We start from the raw sequence: 20,797 nt of genomic DNA, 5'->3' as shown, positions 1-20,797 counted from the left end.
TATTACAAACACCCCAGAGGATCAGAGGCAGGACAAGGGAGGAAAGACCTGGAAGGAATTAGACAAAAAAAGAGGGCGAGAGCCTGCACTTGGGAAATTCATGGAGGAATGGCACTGTCTTTTTTCTTGTTTCAAAAAGGGTGATACTGCTGAAGCAGATTCAACTGCACTAAGAACATGTGAAGAGGTCTCACATTCTTCCTCTCCTGTCCAATACTGCAGTATTAAGTGCTGAGGGAAACCAAGATTGCAGGGCACAAGTCCTGCTTGTGCACTGCTCCTCTGAGGTGGACAGAGCCTGGACTAAACATCTGCAATCCATCTTCATCATCACCCCAGCAGCAGGCTGTCAGTCACACCAGGGACAGCTCCTGGGCACACAAAAGCACACGCAGGTCACAAACCAGATTGCACCACTTAGGCAGTGAAAGATTGAGCATTCTCACAGCCTGAAGCCCTCGGCTTTCCCAGCCTTCCCTATCCTCCAACCCCAGCAACAGAGCCCCACTCAGCAGCAGATGCAGGGAAGCAGAGCCAGTCCAGAGCTGCCGGGCTCCCAGCACAGCGTGGCCATGCCAGCCGGCTCTAGCTGTGCTGAAGCCAGAGCAGCATCTAGGTCAGGCTCAGAAGAAAACAAAAAGCCGACAAGCAGCCCTCAGCTAGGACTGGGGGATGCTGACACAGTAACCCTATCAAAACAGCTCAGGCCCAGTGCAGCCCCCCTCCTTTCCTGTGCCACGGGAGAGCTCCCTATGGAAAAACAGAGTAAAAAAACACCGGGAGCAACTTTCAGATGGCTCCTGAAGTGCAGCACCTGAACCTGGCACCTGTCCACAGGCTTTTAGACCCATCAGCTGGCCCTGCCTCCAGCACCTGCACCCTCTTGCCTCCCTGAAACCAGTGTTCACAGCTGGAGGTGTCTCCCTCTGGCACTGTTTATGCATAAGCACAGCAATGAACCTTTTCAGCTACACAGGCACCCCAGAGTCCTGCAAAACCTCACTACATAATAAATAACACTAGGGGTACAAAAGGATTTTCCAGGGACAGAATCTTCTCCATGAAAATCATCAGAAGAGAGTGACAGGCACAGCCTCACCAGACTGCCCCAGCCACAGCTGCCACAACTGCCATGATGACCTCCACTGCAGGGACCTGGAAAGGCTTCAGTCCTCTGATTTATGAGATAACCAGCTCCTCATGCTGTTCCTAACCCCAGCACTTATCACTGACTGACTCAGAGCGGAGTCAAACCCTGACTTAAATCAGTATTCAGTATTATTAATAGAGCCATGCACAAAACCTGGCAGGTGGAAGAACCCAGGCCAGCAGGAGCATCACTCATCTGCCAGCATCACCACTGACAAAGCAGCTCTACCCACCTGCCTCCCACCAACTCTGCTCCCAGCAAAGCCCATCTTTCCTTCACTTTGTACCCCACAGACCTTTCTGGAAAAGACTGACACAGGAAGGCCCTAAGCTGCTGAACCTCTGTGTTTTTTTCTGATCCCACCCCATGCTTCTTCCCCTGTTCAGGGACTGTGCTGCTGCCCCCCACCAGCAGCTCAGAGCCCCACTGCAGTCCACAGCTGCATCTTCAGAGGACACTACTGAGATGGCAAAGCCTGCAGAGATCAGGAGAGGCAGAGGCAGGCTGGGGGAGGGGAGATGAAGCATCCTAGAGGGCATCTCTGCCTCCTCCCAGGCGTTGGAAGACTAAATCCCGAGCAGCCTGGCAAGGATGAGCTGCCTCTCGGCACAGCCGCACCTCACCCAGCCCGTGCCGGGTGCCCCCACCCTGGCACTGCCCACCCTTCCCGGGCAAGTGTGCGCCTCATTGTTGGTGCAAACAAAGGAGCGGTTTGTGTCTGATGAAAAGAAAGGGAGTCAGAGGCAAAACCATCCAGCAGCCCTGGATGTATGCAGATTAAGCTGCAGAAGGTTGCACGAATGTAGCATTTTCCAGACATCAGTTAATCCCCCGGCTGTGCTGTGTCTCCATCTCCCTGGAAGAGGTGGGCTGTGTCACACCTGCAGCCACAAAGGCAACCAGTGCCCAGGGACAAACCTGACATCCCCGAGCTGACATCTCCTGTGAGGCCAGGCAACCTACTGGGGAGGGATGGGCGTGAAAAGCTTTCAGAAATGGTTTAGTGCTGGGCTTGGCAGGGCTGCACTAACGTTGGACATGATCATCTGAGAGGTCTTTTCCAACCTAAATGATTCCATGATTCTGTGTGCCCACCAGCACGCCCATGAGTACTGCTTTGGCAAGGATCTCAGTCTATTCTTATAGAGGAAAAATGAGGACACTGGGATTCCCACCAACTGTCTGAGGACCAAGCTAGGGATGTCTGCTGGATGTCTGGCTACAGAGTAAGTGGAAGAGTGATGCACTTGCTGTTTGCCCTTCAGGGATGCATCCTCTGCTGCCCTGCCCCCATCACCTCCAAGGTGACTAAGGGGAGGTTTTTGCCCAGCTGCCCTCCCGGGTATGCTCACTGAGGTGCCCTGTTTAGTCTCTGTGATGAACCCCAGGTCACACATCAGCTGCTCAGAGCTCATCCCAACAGCAGTGTGATGCCAGCAGGCCTTGGTTTGCCGTGGCCATTCCATGGATGCCAGATTTCAGCAATCAGCCCCACTCCTGCTGCCCTGCAGACACTCTGAAAGACCTTGAGCTTCAGCACGAGCAAAGGGTTTGCATTCCTGGTTTAGAAAGGTATCAGTGGGCCACCCGCACGCTGGAGGCTTTTCCCAACCGTAATACCCAATAATTCCCAGCACCTGGCAAAAGTTCCTTCCTTCCCTGCCTAATGGAGACACTGATAATGGGCTTCACATTGATGCAGCTGGTTGAGCAGCCAGGACCAGACCCGTGGGCTCCCCTGCCCAGCGCTGCAGCTGCCGACCTAGAGGACGCCAGTCAGAAACACAACCCCTCCCTCCTGCTCCCATTCCTGCCACATCATTTTCGCTCCCGGGCCGCCCCGGCGTTTCCCCCTGCAGCCGCACGCCCCGGACCCCAGCAGCGGAGGGCGGGCGGGCACAGGGGACGCCGCCCGCCGCCCCGGCCGGGCCCGGCACCGGCACCGCCGAGCAGGTGCCCCCCGCTCCCCTTCTCCACGTTCTCCACGGTGAAGTCGAGGCCCTGCGGCGGCGGCGCCTCCGCCCTCCGCTCCATGGCTGCGGCGGCGCTCAGGAGGCGGCGGCGGGCGGGCGACAGCGGCGGCGCACGGGCAGCCGCCCGGGCACCGGCACCGCGCACCGGCACCGCGGGAGCCGCCCGCAGCACCGCTCCGCACCCTCCCGCTGCCACCTCAGGGCCAGCCCCGTCCCCATCACGGGCACACGCAGGGGCTGGACGCGCAGCCCATCGCTTTATTGCTACAGGAAAAGGCGACTGTACAAAAATAGAGTTTATCCCTCAAATTTTACAAATAATAGAAAAAGGGTGCGGGGTGCGCGGGGCGCTGCCCAGGGCTTCAGTGCAGCGCTGGGGTTAAATTACACCCGGCCGCTGGGGGCCCAAAGTCATAAATAGGAGCTGCCGCTCGAGAACAATAAATAAATAATTTAGAGTAATAAATAGTTTAGTGCCACAGCACCACGGAGCAGCGCGGGGACCCTGCCACTACCCTGGGAACCAGGCAGGGGTGGGAGTCCCAACGGGGGTCTATGAGCGAACACCCTGCGGGATACGAGTCTGCTGCTGGTCCGGGTGCAGACCCCCCACTCCACTCTGGTGCAGATTGGCCCCACTGCATCCCTGCCCTCAGGGACAGCCCTCCCCTGCACCACTGATCCCAGGGTGCCCGAGGGGACAGGGAGGTTTTGCCCCCTCTGAAGCTTGGGTGATGCTTGGCCCTGGAGCACAGGTGCAGGAGTGCCGCTGCTGGACCCCGGGCTGGCAGACCCTTGGGAGTGGAGGGGATGATCCATACTCTCTTCAGCTCGTCTCCCAGGGCTGAGCCAGGGCACCCGGGCAGGACCCCCTGTAGCTGCTGGCAGCAGCTGCTTGGCACTGAGCAGGAGCGGGCTTGGCCACCCACACCCCAGTCATGACTCCACCTCACCTCGGTTCTTTGTGGCCACGTAATAACAGGGGCACCAGCCTCTGCCAAACCCTTGTTCTGAGCAACAGTGCCACTGCATGTGGCAAGCTGGAGTCTGTCGGCATGTGTCGAGCTGGGGCCAAGCCAGCGGCCCCCTCCTCAGCCGATACAGCTGCACTCGGCGGCTGAGAGCTTCTCCACTGTCTGCCACGTGTTCTCCACATCCATGAAGGAGACAGCCTCGTAGCGGGTGGGCCGGCAGCAGGGGTGGCTGAGGACCCGCTCCTGCGGCCCTGGGGTGATGAGCTGCTGCCGCAGCAGGCTGCCCAGCGTCAGGTCATAGTTGCTGCGTGCCCGGTGGCAGGACCCGCTGCAGTACTTGAAGAGCACGATCTCGTCCGAGTTGAAGCCCAGGCCCAGGTCGCGCACCTTCACCATCAGGTGGCGGATGTGGCAGTTGCGCCCCCGGCTGCGCCGTGGGGATTTCACCCCCCCCTTTTTGGCTTTGCCGGCACCTGGCGGCGAGCGCTCGGCACGCAGCAGCAGGTCCTCCGCCAGCTCTACGGTGCCTGGGCTACCTGTTGTCACGTTGTCCCCTGCACACGGAGGAGACGGCGCTGTCATGACCTATCCTGCACCCATCGCCCTCCTTACGGTCCCCTCTGTGACCTACGGATCCCACCTGATCACCCACCGTGGCAATGGCTGGTGCCTGAGAGGGTGTGTAGGTGTGTGGGAAGACACTTCCAGCCAAGAATCTTCTCATTTCTAGGGCTCTGCCACATGCCCAGCACGAAGCTCAGGGCCCCATGTGCTGAGATCCCCTCAGCCCAGCCCCAAAGTGCAGCCATAGCCCCACATGGGCTGGGGCTTCCCACACAGCTCCCAACCTGCCCATGCCCCACGCAGGGCACCGCCACGCCCAGGCTTTGGCCTGTCCCAAAACGCACCGTACAGCTGGCTCCAGGCAGCAGCAAGCGGTGCCTCCGCGCCATCCTCCGCAGACACGCTGGCCGTGGCCATGCCCCGCGGCGTGGGGGCTGCGTCCAGCGTCTCGTTGCAGTGCGGTGTTCGCAGGGTGCCCGTGGCCAGCCCAGCCAGCAGAGACAGGATGGCAAAGAACCCCCACAGTGTCCCCTCCTGCAACGAATCACAGCACAGCAGGGTCAGTTCCGACCGGGGTTCACACCAGGAATGCGGCTCCATGAGCTGGGCATGGGGCCAGGTAGTCCTGGCCATTGCAGCCAGACAGAGTGAGCTCACCTTGGGCTGCAGGTGCGTGGCAGGTCCTGCAGGCCTTCTCTCTGGTGGCCCCTGACGCTGGTCCATGCTAGCTGCAAGTACAGAGGTTGGCGTCAGTGCCCACCCAGGGTGGGTATAAAGCTGGCTGGCTGGGAATTGTCTCATGCCTCCCTGCCCTGGGCAAGCATGCCACCCCCTCCCTCGCCCCCCAGAACCTCACAACACCTCCTGCACCCCATTCATGGCCCACCCCTACCCCTCTCCTCTCCTGGCATAGCCAGGCATCCTCACCACACCGAACACCCCTTCCAAGAGATTGGGCAGCTTGGGCAACCCAGCCTTTTTACAGCACGTCTCCTCAGGGGCAATGCAGCCATGTCCTCGTGTGAACAGCCTGGGATGCCAGGCTGGGCTGGGAGGCAGCTGCTGGGGCTGGGAGTGCTGCACGGGGGGGCCCTTTCCCATGGCCCTTCCCTGGGAATGTTTTTCTTGCTCACAGTGGGAGCCTGACCTTGGAAACTCCAAGTCCATTAGCACGGGGTCCTCGGGTGCAGCCACCCCTTGGCCCCATGCTGGCTCCCCAGGCTGCTGCCTGCGCCAAGCTGGGACACACAGCCCCCGAGCAGCCTGCATGAGTGGGACTGCAAGGTCAGGATGCTCAGGCAGGTCCTGTGGGGACACAGCAGGGTACGGAGCACCATGTAGTCATTCACCCCAACACCACAGCTTGGCATCCACCGCCCTGACACGCAGAAAGGCGCTGCATCCCTGCTGTGCGTGGTCCCAGCGAAGCAGCAAGCATGGTCTCAGGGGAGTGATGTTTCCCAGGAGGTGCTGGGGCAACTCCCGTTTGCAGCCACACCTTCGCCTCCTTCCCCAGCTTGCGGTGCAGGGATGCCCCAGTGTCCAAAGCTGGGACACCCTGCCTTTGAAGGGCTTTAGAAGTGGTTCCAAAAGGGCTTGTAGCTTCCTTGTCCCATCTGCTGCATATCCTGTCTCTCGGGATGCCACTGTCCCTTTGGAGCCTAGTGACATTCTGCATTCAAGAGTTCCTCCATTTCCTCTATGACTTCGGCTTTGCCCCAGCATGTCCCAGTTGCTTCCATGGCAAAGGAAGCAAAGGGGGACAGGGACATGCTGAGGAGAGCGCTCCTGACAAAAAAAAAGTGACAGCACATGCCTGGGCACTGCTGGGACAAGAAGGAAACATAATTTCTTCCAGTCCCTCTAGCATCTCAGGGGATGGTCCCCAAGTCCCAGTTGTGCAATCTGATGCCACCCTGAGCTGGCCATACTGTGACACGGGTCTGCAGTGGGCGCTGCCAGGCCCATGTGTCCCCTCCAGGCGGGATGTGCTCCCGGTGCCGGCAGGGCTCGCACTGCCCCCCGGCCGCACCAGCCCCCCAGCCTGGGCAAGCACAGCCCACGCTGCACTTCGCTCCCGTGGTGGCCCCACGCCAGCCGCTGCCGCCAGGTCATGGATTTCCCAGGCCGGCACCGCCGGAGGGGCCAGCCGAGGGTCCCCTGGAAAGGGACGGACTCCCCTGTCCTCGCTTCCGCGGCCGCCGCCCTGCTGCGGCCCCGCGGCTCCAGCGTCCCGGCGGGACGGGACGGGACGGGACGGGACGGGACGGGACGGGACGGGACGGGACGGGCGGGATCAGCCGGTGCAATTCAGGCTTCTCCCGTCCGGCGGCAGCACGGCCCCGGACTCTGCAGCGGCAGCGCTGCCGGCGGGGCGCCGAACGAGGGCAGCCTCCCTTCGCCACCGGGAGCCCCGGAGCCGAAGCGACGGACTAACACAAGCAGTGCCTCCTCAGACCGGGGCCCGTCCGCGGGGCAGCTCCCCGGGCGCGCAGCACCGCAGCCCAGGCTGGCCCCGCGGCCCCGCTCGGCATCTGCGCTCGTCCGGGGCGGGCAGGGCTGAGCCGAGCGCCTGCACCCCACGGGTACCAGACCTGCTCACCCCGCAGCAGACCCCCATGCCCCGTACGGGGAAATCTGGCTGATCTCCCCCAGACACGGCTGCCAGAGTCCTGCCGGGCGATTCATAGACACAGGAGGGTTTTTTTTCCCAGGGTCGGAACCGAGCTCATCCATGTGAGCACATGTCTGGACCCCCGTCACATGTGTCCCCCGCTCGGGGCTGCAATTGTTGGTGCAATCCCTGAGCAAAACAGCTCACACTGCCTCGTGCAGAGCCCGGCGAGAGCCCCGCTGGCTGCCCTGTGCACGGCATGTCCCGTGGCTGCACCGGGCCCCCGGCGGAGGCAGCAGACACTCGCGAAGCGCATCCACGCGGGCCCAGGGGTGCCCCAGGTCCGCGGTGAGTGTCTCGGCTCTCGGAGTAGCTGTGTCAGCCCTGCAGCCGCAGGCCCCACCTGGAAGCGCGGGGGGATGCCCAGAGACCCCTTCGGACACCTGCGGGCACCGGCGGAGGCCCTGCATCCCTTCGCGCTGACCGTGGTAGAAGAAGTGATGAGGGTCAGAAATCAACCCCACGTACGCTGAGGAGCGGGCACCCGCCCCGCAAAGCCTTAGCAGACCGGGCTCGGACACGCGGGACACACGGCAGGGACCAAACTCGGCCCCAAGTCAGGGACAGCAGAGCCGGGGGGCTCGGGGTACCCCCGCCCCTTGCCTCTTGCCCACCGCCCGGGGCGCACACCTGTCCGACGTGCCCAACGGGCCGGGCGGGAGCCCAGGGAAGAGGCGGGAGAGTCCGTCCCCGTGCCCCTCGGGCGCCCGCAGCGGGGTGCCGCCTCTCCCCGCCCCGGCAGGGAACCCCGGCCCCGCCGCGGCCCCCAGCGCTTCCCGCCGCCGGGTCGGGCTCGGCACCCCGGTAGCCGAACGGGGGGAGACTTGCCCGAGGGCGGCCCGAGAGCCCTCGCCGACCCGCGAATATCGCCGGGAGGTGGGCGGCGAAGCGGGTTCCCCTCGTCCCCCGCGTAGTCCCGGTACGAGCCTCCGCCGAGACTCGGGGCCGCCGGCAGGCTGGGGCGGGCGCTGTCGCCCGCCGCCCCGGCCCGCACTCACCGTGCCCGCGGCGGGGACCATCCCCCGGGCCGCCGCTGCCCCGCCGGCACCGACTCCCGCCGCTGCTCCCGGTGCCGCTCCCGCCGCGTCTCGGGGTGCGGTGGCGGCGGCGGCAGGCGGACGCGCAGTGCGGGGCACCGGCGGCTCCATCCCGCTCCCGTCGTCGCTGCCGGTGTCAAATTCCAGCCACCGTCACCTGACAGGCGGGGCGGGCACCGGCACCGGGACCCCGACTCACACTGGCACCAGGATACCAACCGGCGCCCCGATCCGCACGTAGTGGCACCGAGACTCCGACCCGCACGGGCGCCTGGACCGCACCGGATCAGGAGGGCACCGGAATCCCGCCAGCAGCAGGAGCCGCAGCCCAGCCCGCTTCAGCACCGGCTCTCGCCGCGATCCGCACCGCCTCCGAGCTCCCGCGGAAACTCGCACCCCGCCGGGAACAGCACCGGGACCCCCGAGGCACCCGACCCCCGCTACCGCCACCTGCCCGCAGGCCGACCCCCGGGCGGGCGGACCCGCTGCCCGGACGGACGGACGCGTCGTGATCGGTGCTTCCTGCCCCGACAGCCCGATCACAGCGCTAGCTACCAGGACGGACACACGGACACCCTCGGGAAAGGGTTCAGCCCTTCCCGGAGCGCTCCGGGAGCGGAGCCCCGCGGGGGACCCCTTGCACACGTGGGGATCCGGCGGGGATGGGTTGTCGGGCAGGGTCGGGGCTGTCCCGGCAGCTCCCGGCAGCCGTCCCAGGCATCCCGAGCTGACTCGGGTCACCGGTGTGCCTCGCTCGTGTCCGGAGGAGGAGTCCGGCCTGCCGCCCGCCCGCGCCCCGCTCCTCCTCGGCTGGGCCGCCCGCCACCGGGCTCCTTACCTCTGCCGCCGCCCTGCCTCCCTCCGCCGGGGCCGCCGCTGGCCCCGGGGACATGGGGGCCGGCTGGCGAGTCGAGCCGAGCCCGTGCGAGTCCTTACGTCACCGCCCGGGGCCCTCCGCGTCCATCCCGGGGCTCTCGAGTGCTCCTTGCGAACGTGCCAAATCCCGGGGCCGCCTCCGCTCGGCCCCGCTTCACACGTGCTCCCCCGGCCGGAGCCGATCGCCGGGACGCGCCCCGGGCCAGGCGAGCCGCCCGGGTCCGGCCCTCATGGCCGCGGGGTCCGAGGGCGCCCGGGCGGGCTGCGCGCCCCGCTGTGCCGCCGGCCGTGTCACCTGCCCCGGCGGCGCTCCGCCGCCTCGGCGCTGCTCCCCGGGCTTATGCAACTCCCCGGCTGGAGCGGGGCCAGCGGCTCGGTCGCCGGCTGTGCCACGGCTGCACGCCCAGGTCGCCCCGACCCCGGGCCACCCGCGTGGCTTTCACCTTCTTCCCGCCGCCCGGCAGCCCCGCGGGCCCGCGGCGGGGTCGGGCGGCCGCTCCTGCAGCCACCTGCGGAGCCGCCGCCTCGCCTGCTCTCATCTCCTCGGATTATCCGGCGCGGGGGTGACAACTCCCGCGTCCTCCTGAGACATCACCTGCCAGGGAGTGTGCGGGCACAGGCGGCGCCCGCTAAGCCGTCCCTGCCACCGCGAGCAGGGACAGCGGAGGTGGCACGCGGCCCGGAGCTGCTGCTTCACCTGCCCTGAAGTGGCACCGTGTGGCCCCGGCTCCCCCCTTTCACCCCCACTCCTGTCCTGGCACAAGCACCGTGACCTAGTCTGTGGCTATGGGTGGCTCCCTGACTGCTGGTGGCACCGCGTGGGAGCACGGGCTCTGCCGTGGGACTGGTGCTCCACGGGCACGGCCTGGGGCTGCTCCCGTCTGAGGTGTCCTCATGGGCACCTGAGGCAGTGCCCGTGGGTGCCTTGGCCCAGAAGAGTTTTGGAGGCCCTGGTGCATCCCTGTGGTAGAGAAACATCTGGGAGCAAGTGACAGGGAACAGCATCCTCTGCTTTGCAGGGCTACAGAGCAGTGCAGCTGCCTGCTTGGAAAAGGTCTTCATGTCTCCAGGACACAGCCAGGAAGTTCAGAGGATGTGATGCTGGTTGTATGCAAGGGGCTATGTGGGGCATGGCACAGGGTATCCAGGGCACCCATACAGGTGAGCCCACAGTGTCCCCAGTCACGTGGAAGGGGTGGCTGTGCAAAGCCTGGCCTCTGTCCTCTTCCAGGTGTGCCCCCTTCAAGGCTGCTATCCCAGACACTGGAGGCACTGGCTCCCTCCTCTGCCCTTTCTTGTCATCCTGGGAGACATAAGCCTGCAGCTGCTGTCAGCCCCACTAATGTCCTAGCACCTCCTCCCTGTCCTCCCACAACCATGGTGGCAGGGGATGTCCCTGTGCTTCAATCCTAGCACTGCCCTCCCCTCTTGGGCTCCCTGGCTCTGCCCTGGCGCGTGCTGGGCATGGCTCAGGCTGCACAGGTACTGGGGTGCAGGGCAAGGTTCCAGCCCCACAGGTCTCCAGACAGAGGGGTGACCTGCTCCCTGGCTGCTGCTGGCACTGCCTGGCTTGGTACCTCCCAGGGCACTGCCTGTGCTCCTGCACCCCTGGGGCTGGAGTGCCCCCAGGTGCCTTGTCTGGTCTGGAATAAGCCCTGCTGAGCCAAGCCAGGACCTGCTGTGACATCTGTCCCTAAAGGTGCCACCCCTGCATGTGGCAGGACGAGGGTGATGCAGACCAGCCAGATGGCAGGACTGAGCACATCGTGACTGCTGTCCGAGGCCATGGCTGGGTGTGACAAAACATACGTGGGAGAGAGCTGTGACGCAGGCTGTGTCCCATCTCTGCAGTGACGTGGTTCTGTCAGGGATATCTCTGAACAAGTCTCCTTGTCTCAGCTGACCTGAATGTCCTTGTGTGCCCTGGTCCCAGGCTGTGTTCTTTTCTTCTTCTGCCCTCTCACGGCCAGGACAGGGCACGGGCCATCCCTGGGGCTGGCTCAGCCAGATGGCAGTGGTGGCCCTGCTCTCTAAATGCTAGGAAAAGAGGAGGGATGGAAGGAGGATTTGAGCTGCTCCAGCATCTCCTTGAAACCTGCAACCACGCATCAGGGAGGGCTGGGCAGTTGCTTCTCTGGTGTCCCATTGGTGTAGCAACAACCCACCCCGTGCTGAGAAGCCGGGAGGTCTGGCAGGGCAGTCACTCACCGGGCAGTAGCCTTCCTGTGCCTCCAAGCGATGGAACTGTCTCCAACACATCCTGTGGCTCTGGGAGCCTGGTGGCATCACCAGGGCTTGCCTAAGGGGTTACACTCTTCCAGCTGGGACTTGGCAGGTGTGAAAGCTGGACACAGCCTCGGTCCCTGGCTTCCTAAACCGTTTCCTTTTCCAGGACACTGTGGTGAGAAGGTCACTTGGCTGGACACCTGCCTTTGTCAGGGCCGCACCCAGCGCGATCGCTGCTGTGACCCTTGGCAGGAAGACATCCTGCTGGCAGGGAGTCCCCAGGAGAGCATTGTCACAGGCAGCTTGTCACAGGCAGGACAAGCTCTGATGCCTGTGCCTTCCAACATTAAATGAACCCAACCCACAATCCCCTCTCCCACCCCTCAAAGTCACCTGCAAGGAGGAGCACAGCCCTCTCTTGTCCCCAGCACCAGGCCAGTGGTGTTGGCCAGCTGCAACTCCTGGCAGCCGGATTACTGTTCCAGAGGAGTCAGCAGTGAAACCAGGCAGGGGACAGCCCTAGCAGGGAAATCCCTCTGCCTCACATAAAAAAGGCCCAAGGCAGCAGAAGAAAGAGACCAGCCAAGCTTGTTTGATAGCTTTATTGCTTCTGTGATATGACTGAATTGATGTGACATAAGCCGGCTTGGAGGAGCCCGCAAGACTCTTACCCTCCCTGCCTAGAGGGAAAATTAAAAAAAAAATGCAGAAACTAAAACTAATTTAAAAACTCATTGAGTTCTTGCATCTTGGCTTGGTACAGTACCGGCGAATGCACTGGCCTTTTTGAGACCCTGTGCAGGCTGTGCAAGGAGCCAGGGCCCAGAGGGGCTGGGCTGTGGCCCCAAAGGGGCTCCTGCACTGAAGGACACGTCTCTAATACTGCGAGTGACACACGCTCGGACCGAGAGTACACGCTGTGCTGGTGCCTGTGGAGCTCGGCGTGGTGGCTGCTCCCTGCCAAACACTCTGGAAGCCCTTGTCCATGTCCAGTTCTGCCTGTACCAAACCCAGCTGCGCCCATTTGACACAGCCCTGTCCTGACACCTTCCCCTGCTCCCAGCAGTGCTCACACTGAGGGGTAGCACAGCATGGCCAGGCAGGGCCTCTCCACTTCTCCCTCCAAGGAAGGAGACACTGGAAGCCCAGAGATGCTGGGATGAGGAATGCTGGGCTGGATCCCACTGCTGCCTCATGCTACCTGGCCATGGTGCTTACCTTTGGCATGTGTGAGCTCAAGGCCACAGCATGGCCAGGCCTAACAGGGTGAGCTGGTGGTGGGATCCCAGTGCCAGTGTGGTGGGCACTGACACACATGCACAAGCAGCTCGTGGTGTGGTCAGCACAGCAGCAGCAGCTCTTCAGCACCTCCTGCCCTCCAGAGCAGCACATGCAGGCTGCCCGGCAGCTCCCAGATCTGCTCTGTGCACTAGTTGGAGCAAAACCCACTGTGGTCACTGGCCCCTGATCTCCCTGTGCTTCCCTGGGCTGTCTCTAGGTAGGTTTCCTGCCACCCGAGTGGCCTTTCTGCACCACAGCACATCAGAGGCACCAGGCAACCCCGCTCTATATTTAGGCTGTGGAGAATTCCCCTGGGCTCTCCCTTCCGATCTGACAAGGTGAGTCACTGCGAGGGAGAGGCCAAGACTCACATCCGTCCCACTGACCCTGCTCTGACCCGGTGCACCACGCCGAGCTGCCAGGACTGCAGCCTCTCAAGGGCGGGAGGTGGCTGCAGGTGCACCTGGGGAGGCAGCCAAAACAACAGCAGCCAGGAGCAAAACCCAGTGCTGTGCACTGCTCCTGCAGCTGGAGCCCCATCACCTGGCCATGGGCTGCTCTGTGGTGTCAGTGAGCCAGAGGAGAGTCTTGGTCCCCAAAATGCTCTTTCCTTCTACATGCAGGTGGTGCTGACCCACCGCAGTCACTCTAGGCCATGCACTCATCTATTCAACTTGGGCTCTTCTGCCTGGAAACTCCTGTCAAGGTGAAGGGAAGGACTAGGAGTCATGTCCCTGGTCTGTAGGGTCAACTTCCCATCAGGACCTGTTCATGGCTGTGGTGGAGAGCAGGGATAACAGGGAAGGCTGAGCAGTGGCCATGCTGTGTCCTTGGACCTGGAGCTAGTGAGTTGGAGGATAAAAGTGACCTAGAGCTTTGAGTGTTCAGTAATGCAATTGAACAATCCTCTGTGGGGGCCCCAGCAGAGACACCAAAGGCTGTTCCCTCCTCCTTCCAGATGCAGCTGCCCACTCTGCCATTTCAGCTCACTGCAGCCCATGGATACAGCCCTAGGCTCTTGCGGCAGCTGGTTAAAGCACCAAGACAGAGAGTGAGTGTCAACCCTTCCCCAGCCACAACCTCAGCCAGACCCAGACCAAGCATTCCCCCTGCCAGCATGGCTGGGACTCAACAGAAGATGGTCCCAAGTCCAGGCTGACACCCAGGAGCTGCAAAGGGAGGGCTGCCTGGTGAGAGCCATGGAAATTCAGTCCCATGGAGTCCTCAAGAAGGAAAAACAAAATGGGAGATACTTAAAAGGAGTATCTGCCATAGCACACGCTCAAAAACCTGCTGTAAACCTGACAGAGCATCCTGAAAGGAGGCATGTCCCTGGGTGAATGGGGACTGTCTGGCTGGGAGGCCAGAGCAGAGGGGATGGGACATGGGAAGGGTAAAGGGATGGAGAGCCTCCCAGCATGCCTTCTGCAGCCCAGAAGCAGCAGGAACTTTGAGCTGCTCCCAGATGACAAGGGAAACAGCAGCCACAACAAGAAGGTGGGCAGGACTTGACCCTGAGCAAGCTCCTTGGCTACAGGCACAGCAGGCAGGAGAGGCTCCTGGGGAAGGCATCCCATACAGCTCTGTAAGCAGCACTCAGGGCCGTGTCCTGGGAGCTGCCTCTGCCTGCAGCCTGGCCTCAAACCACTCTGTACAGTTTGCTGGTCTGCCCCACGCCTGGGTCACTGCCTGCCCCTCCTGCACACCCCCTTGAGGGTCTCAGGTCCAAAGCCACAGTCCCTGCAAGTCAGCAGTTGCAGAGCTGGTCTAGGGGAGCCCTGCTCACCCTGCTCCGAGCAGTCCTTGCCCATGCCAGGGTCATGCTCCCTTCAGTCCAGAGCAAGGCAGACTGCAATCCTTGGGCTATGTCAGACACAGTGTCAGGACCATGAGCCCAACCCACACCCCTCTGGGATCCCCCTCCACAGACCCCAGCACCGGCTGGCTGTGTGCCAGTACCTTGACACCCAGGTACTGGGACAGTGCCTGTGGGTGCACTCCAGCCTGCCCCAGGCTAGGAGAGCACAGGAGCCACTTTCCACATGTAACTGCTCATTCCCTTGGCAACCTCCCTTCTGCCCACGCTCTTCAGGTGGATGAGACCACCCTGCTGCCCTCGCACTTGGCCACGTTGATCAGTTTATTCCAGCTCCTCTGAAATACGTATACAAATCAAATGTGCAAATAGTGCATCTTGGGACCAACAGGGCAAAGGAAGGACGTGCTCCTGAGAGCAGGAGGAGCAGCAGTGCTAGAGCAGCACAGGAGGAGCTTGGAAATGGAGTGAGCAGGGGCCAAGCAGAGGGTGAGAGTTCCCATCAGGTTCCATCATCATTGAGGTCACACGTCGCTTAAATAGGGAACATGATTGAGTCTGGAACGTAAAACAAACATCTTCAGCAGTCTTCTCTCAAACTGTAAAGCTTGAGATCTCTGCTCAAGATCTGACCTCCTTCCAAAGAATAAGTTACTCCCCTCCCACACAAAACCAAAGCGAGATGCTGTCCAGAAACAGTGACACAAGTCTGCACGGACTCTTCAGGGGCCCTGCACAGCAGGCACAAACCAAGAGGCCTGAAAGCCTTGAGCACAACGGGGCAGAGGCTCCTCTGCATCATGACAGGCAGGAAGGTGGGGAGGGTCTGCTGTAGGCGGGGAAAGCCACCAGCTCCCTGCTCCACCTCGGGGTCAGGGCAGAGGCAGAGCAAATGGCTATGGAAAACACAGCCAAGTCACTGGCTGCTGTTGCTGCCTGTGTGGAGGATGTGAGGAAAAATGCAGAAAAACAAACCCATGCTCATCTCCATCCAGAAGCTCCAAGTGGAGAATGAGAGGAAGCCATTATTCTCCCTTCAAATCGTAGCAGCACCAATGACACCGAAGTTTTGGATGGATTTGTTTTCCCGGGGAAAGGTCAGAGGCTGGTGACAATGCAGATGGAGCATGAAGAGGCCAGGTTTTTCGCAGGGCTGTGCGCAAGCAGACTTTGCCTTGTACCTTGGTATTTCTAGTATGGTTCCAGCAGTCTTTTAAAAAATAATACTTTGTACATTCAGGCTTTGCTGCCTTGGGGCAGCATCACCTCCCATTTGGCACTAATCATTTTATTCACAAACCTTTCTTCTCTCTCCTGAGTCTTTCCTGTCTAATTCAGGATGCAGAAGATCTGTCTGCGATGCAGAGTTCAAGAACTGTCCACTGAGCCCCTTGCCCACCTCCTGCCAGCTCTAGGCCTGGAGGTGGGAGATGTAACCCTCGTGCAGACTGGCAATGCAAGAGGGTCTTCCTAGAGCACCTGGGCATCTCTGTGTGTCTTCAGTGAGGTGGGATTCTTGCAGGGGCTGCCAGGGCCTGCTCCCAGAGCTGCAGCGTGTCTTCATCTCCTCCCTTGGATGCAGTGGCTGCAGCCACTCAAATCCCACTGGTCAGGTCAGTGATGACTCGGGCTTTCACCAGCTTTCTCAGAAATTCCTTCTCCCGCTGGATGTTGTGCGTCCAGGACTGGAAGAAAATGAGAGAGACAGGAGGTCAGCAACTACCCTGGCCAAGCATGCTCCTGTCCCTCATGCTTGGGGAGACTGTCAAGGACACAGATCCTGCTGTAGATCAGAAGAGCCCTTGCACGCCAAGGACCTCCTTCTGTGTAAAGCTGACACAGTCAGCAGGGTCAGACCTGTGTACCTAAGGTAGAAAGTTTCCCTGTGGGCTGGGGAAAGTTTTTTGCATGGTGAGATCTGGGCAGTCCAGGTCCCTTGGACAGACATGCCTGCCCAAACTACTGTATACAGGAGTCCAACAGCACAGTGACACTGTTACCTGAATGCTGGAAAGGCTACACCACTACTGGGAACAGGACCATACATGGTCCTGTGTTAGTGCTCTTTGGGACTCTGGAAATGCATAAGGCCCTATCTCTAAACTGAAACAATGCTGCCCTGAAACAGTGCTTGGCTTCAGCTAATGTAAAAGCAGAAACTGACAAGTGCCACTGGGTTACAACAAGGAATAAGGGTTACAAAGGCTTGTAAAAGGAAAAAAACATCAGTTCCAGAAAGCAGCAGTGGGAATGATGGTGGCACAGAGAGAGCTGGGAGAGCAGGGCTGAGCATTGGAGCCAGAGTCAGGATCCCCCAATGTGCTGGAAACAGTTCCACATGTGACATGTCAGCTGGGGTCCCTGGGCTTGGCCCCTGCCATGCAGCAGTGTCACTTCTGCCAGCACAGCCCCTTGCTAGGAAGGCTCAGCCCCGGCAGAGGCAGCCCAGTGTGTGGGTGAGCTCGGCCCACAGGCACAGAGGCCACGCTGGGACACCAAGGCTCAGTGCATTCACTTGCATCTGGCTGGGCTTGTTGTTGAAACCTGCCTGGAGCACCAGGAGCCTGAGAACTCACAGCACAATCTGAGCCCTCCTCCACGCCTTCCAGCCTCACCACACAGTCTGAAAAGCCAACTGGTTTCAGCCAGGACAACCGTTTGTGTTTGTGTTTTTTGTACAGATGAACTGGGGAGGCAGCCACTTGTAGGCAAACTCAAACCACCTAAAATGCCACCTCAGGCCATGTGCAAGTGCCTTATCTCATGGCAGGAGGAATCTGCTTTGTGAAAAGTACAAGCAGAGCAGGAATTTAAGTTGAGGAGGTAGATAACAAAATTTTGGGTGATACAATTGCAGTCTCTCAGATTACTGCTAGGTCTGGCTCCAGCACTCACTGCAAAGCTGCTGGCAAGATCTACCAACCTGTGGTTGTTCAGCACCCAGGCTGATCTATACCCCAGACACTCCCACTAACTCCTTTTTAAAAGCAGGCAGTCACATGAAAGGCCATTCAGCCTCCCACCTGATCCATGGATCTTAGTGATGTCCACATCAATACTCTCTGATGTTTTGTGGCTAATGTAAGCCCACAGACAAAGAGGTTCCCTCGTGAGAACATGCTTTCATCCCTCCCAAAGAGCACTACCAGGGCACTCAGTGCAGTGCTGCTCCCCCATCGCCCGACAGCAGCACGGGCAGGAGGGATGAGGCATGTCTTCAACACCAGCTCCAGTTACTGATTACAGGAGAGGGACTCACTCATCCCACTGACAGACCAAGCTGATCAGATGAAGGAAACTGCATTCCAGCACTAGCAGCGGCAGTTGGGACAAGAGCCAGAGCACTTTTCTCAAAACTGACAGGAAAGCAGGCACCTCAGTCCCACTGCTCTGACAGGAAAAGGCAACAAAATACACCCTAAACCCCAGAAGGTTTCAGGGTGTGTACACCTCAAATAGCACCACGGGTATGCACCTTAAATAGCACACAATGCCAGCAGAAAACTCCAGCTCTTTTCGTGTCAATCTGCACCTCAAAGACAGTGATGGAGCAGTTTGGAACATTCACTGTCACCTCCACCTTCCTGTCCCTGCACATCACCACCACGGCTGCAACCTGGCAGACTGGCTCTGCCCTCTCTCTCCTCTGCTGCTCGCATCCAATGCAGCTTCCACTTGTGGAATCAAGCAGGCTGCTTGCCTGAGCCCATGGTTGGAGCAATGAACTTTGAGAGTTACAACAGGAACATCCCAGGAGGCTCCAGACCCCTTCTTGTTCTCCAGGGACCAGGCTAGGATTTCCTGTGCTTTGGGTCTGTCTCTGAGTAGAGGACGTTTGCTTTTTCCAGTGGAGAGCTATGCAGAGGGAGCAGAGTTACTCTGCCAGTACTGTTACAACTGTTTATCCCAGGGAGGTGGCAGTGGCTCCGAGTGCTTGGTCACAGTTATTAGATGAAAATTTATCATCAGTTAAGCCACCTTTCAGGGTTATGCAAATGCAGCAGCCCCAAACCACCTATCCTTTTTATCTTGACAATTCCACAAAGAAGCACAAAACATCATCTGTCACTTCAAGGAAAGCCAAGTAGAATATTTCAAGCCTAAGCAAATGTTTCAGAGACAAACCCAGGAGGAAGGTAAGCTCCCCGTCTGTAATCAATTACAACTGGGGAATGCCTCAGCTTCAGACCACATTAGTCTTATCAAGCATGCTGCAATTTAAATACAGGAACAGTAAATTAGAGAGAGTGAGTCAATGAGGAATGCATTCAAGAAAAAGAGCAAGTCGTAGAGAAGGAGTTTTCTCAGTTCTGTTACATCCTCTGTATTTCTGCACATCAGCAGCACTTCTCCCCAAAAACCTGCACAGAAACCAGAGCAGAGCAAGAAGTACTACTTCACTGGCAACAGTCAGTTTCCAGTCTCCACCAGTGCTAATTTATCTTTGTCTTTAACCTTCACTGCCTTGTCTCTAGAACTGCTTAATTTTCATCATCAGACCGCCCCACTCTGCTTGAAACCACTTGGGATTCACATGTACTGAAACAAAAGGGATGGCTGGGCACCCTCGTCTTCTTGTCTTCAGGGGATTTACTCACAGCCCCTTTATGGCCATTTTTACATCAACTTTAAATTTCAAACAACTGCTTTTGTTCCTGATAACTTTTAATACACTCACAGAGAGGAAAGTGTATCCCTTTTCAGTCTTCACTTTACCAAGTTAAACAAGCAACACCTTTCTTCTACCAAAACAAGCTGTTCATTTACACCATGAAAACTGGGAAATCTCACTGAATTATAGCAGCTCCCTCTGCCCCTATTTATTCCAGATTTACTTCTCATGAGCTAGGAAAAAAGGCTCACCAGTGCCTCATGCAGAGGCAATTCCCTCACTTAACAAGAAGTCTTTTCCTCTAGTTTTTCCAGAGCTGTATTTGTCTTTTTTTCCCCACAGTAACAGTCAGCCTGAATTATTCTGTGATTTATTTGTACCTATCTAAACACTTTCCTCCTCTGCCATTGCCAAATAATGCTATCCCAGATTAGAGTCAAAATGTCTGTTATTGCTCCAAATAGCATGACCTTCCATTCATAATCTTAGGTTTCATGCCACCCAATTCACTCCTGTTCTCAAGGTGCTCATGGCCTTCCTGGATGGTATTTTGATCCTCCCTTGTATTGACCACACCTGGTTTTGTCTCATCACAAATTCCACTTGCACACCATTGCCTTCTGTGCCAAAAATCATTAAAGCAAACACTAAACATGACCTCCTGCAGAGGAACTCCCAGCTGTCCATTCAGGGCTGCTTTTTGTGCTCTCTCTTAGAGAGACTATTCATGTACAGGTGTTGCACCAAAGCCTGGCTTCTGAAGCTTAACTAACAATAATATTTCACAAGGCACAGGATTGCACGCTTACCTGAACTTCTGACAGGCGGGACCGCTACACTTCCTCTGTCCCAAGAAAGATTTTCTTTTTAACCAAATAAAGATATTAAATTAGTTTTTGTTACCTGCCTTTGGTAAATCCATGCTGTGTTTGCTTTCAGGATTTAAATATTCTTTCATTTAAACTCTGCTCTGAAGTTCTGAATAGTACCTCTGAGGTTGGTTTCAGAGTTCTGAATTTGACAGGATTATTTTCCTTCACTTGCTCCCATACCTGGCTCTGTCCTGCCCCGACACCAAAAAAAAAAAAAAAAAAAAAAGAGGTATTATATCCACTGCAAGCTAATCCTGTGGAACTTGATAGATTTATTGTGGACCTTTTCCTCTGGACTTGCAGCTTAATTGGCTCAAAGTAGAACAGAGATCTCTTGGGCTCTCACACCTACTGCATTAGCTTCAACAGCTTTTGCCTTTCAGTGCTGACCCAGTAATTTTTGTTTTCTGTGAACTTCTCACCATAAGCGACCCTTTCCCTCACATTCATCACATCATCCTGATATAGGCAATATATATATTCATGTGATTCCTACATTAATCTTTCCACTTTCTTCACCTCCCAGGATGTCAGCCTTGATAATTCTTTCCTTGCTTCCTTATTAATTGTTTGTCAGCGACACTGTTCAGTATTTGCTAATTTCCTTTGCAACATCTAATTGAACTTGACTTTTGCCAGTTTCTACTTTATCTCTGTCCCTTTCAGCCATCAGGAGTGAAGTCTTCTGATGCTCTTCCTCACTCCTCTATTACCTCTAACACCACTGTGAAGCAGTTCTTTA

At 58.4% G+C, this 20,797-nt stretch overlaps 3 protein-coding genes across 18 annotated transcripts in view; all 3 read right to left on the bottom strand.

Annotated features, from left to right (window-relative positions):
• IPO13 (importin 13) overlaps nucleotides 1-3,241 on the bottom strand; it is a 30,568-nt gene extending 27,327 nt beyond the window's left edge. For all 3 annotated transcript variants that reach the window (XR_005627679.1, XM_039711459.1, XM_039711458.1), the window contains exon 1: nucleotides 3,119-3,241. Coding sequence is in view for 2 of the 3 variants with exons in the window: in XM_039711459.1 (XP_039567393.1) it covers nucleotides 3,119-3,184 (66 nt within the window). In the remaining variant the exon portion in view is untranslated. The remainder of the gene's footprint in view (nucleotides 1-3,118) is intronic.
• A 108-nt stretch (nucleotides 3,242-3,349) lies between these two features.
• On the bottom strand, nucleotides 3,350-11,929 carry ARTN (artemin). 4 transcript variants are annotated; one of them, XM_039711483.1, is made up of 4 exons: nucleotides 11,058-11,929; nucleotides 5,319-5,389; nucleotides 5,006-5,195; nucleotides 3,350-4,651 (listed from the first exon to the last, which is right to left on the bottom strand). In XM_039711483.1, exons 1-4 carry the CDS (start codon nucleotides 11,089-11,091, stop codon nucleotides 4,215-4,217), a joined length of 732 nt encoding a protein of 243 aa, XP_039567417.1. In that variant the 5' UTR covers nucleotides 11,092-11,929; the 3' UTR covers nucleotides 3,350-4,214. The 4 variants fall into 4 exon arrangements, with proteins under 4 accessions (XP_039567417.1, XP_039567418.1, XP_039567419.1 ...); XM_039711484.1 differs by lacking the exon at nucleotides 11,058-11,929 and adding an exon at nucleotides 9,211-9,547; XM_039711485.1 differs by lacking the exon at nucleotides 11,058-11,929 and adding an exon at nucleotides 8,334-9,204.
• Nucleotides 11,930-12,061: 132 nt separating this feature from the next.
• The window catches only part of ST3GAL3 (ST3 beta-galactoside alpha-2,3-sialyltransferase 3), a 186,433-nt gene continuing 177,697 nt past the window's right edge, over nucleotides 12,062-20,797 (bottom strand). For 6 of the 11 annotated variants that reach the window (XM_039711467.1, XM_039711472.1, XM_039711471.1 and 3 more), the window contains one exon: nucleotides 12,063-16,256. In XM_039711467.1, coding sequence (XP_039567401.1) covers nucleotides 16,167-16,256 — 90 coding nt within the window. In that variant the 3' untranslated portion in view covers nucleotides 12,063-16,166. Of the gene's footprint in view, nucleotides 16,257-20,797 lie in introns of all 11 variants that reach the window. The other 5 variants (XM_039711474.1, XM_039711475.1, XM_039711478.1 and 2 more) reach the window with 1 other exon arrangement.

The sequence above is a fragment of the Passer montanus genome, unplaced genomic scaffold (genome assembly GCF_014805655.1).
Source record: "Passer montanus isolate IOZ18808 unplaced genomic scaffold, ASM1480565v1 scaffold25, whole genome shotgun sequence".
NCBI lineage: Eukaryota > Metazoa > Chordata > Aves > Passeriformes > Passeridae > Passer > Passer montanus.
Note: the sequence above shows the minus strand (reverse complement) of the source record. Positions and strands in the feature narration are given on the sequence as shown.

Coding starts and splice junctions, on each gene's coding strand:
- ARTN (XM_039711482.1), bottom strand. CDS start 5,462: ATGAGACAATTCCCAGCCAGCCAGCTTTATACCCACCCTGGGTGGGCA. Junction 5,196..5,318: donor CCACGCACCTGCAGCCCAAG/GTGAGCTCACTC, acceptor GATTCGTTGCAG/GAGGGGACACTGTGGGGGTT. Junction 4,652..5,005: donor TGCCTGGAGCCAGCTGTACG/GTGCGTTTTGGG, acceptor CTCCGTGTGCAG/GGGACAACGTGACAACAGGT.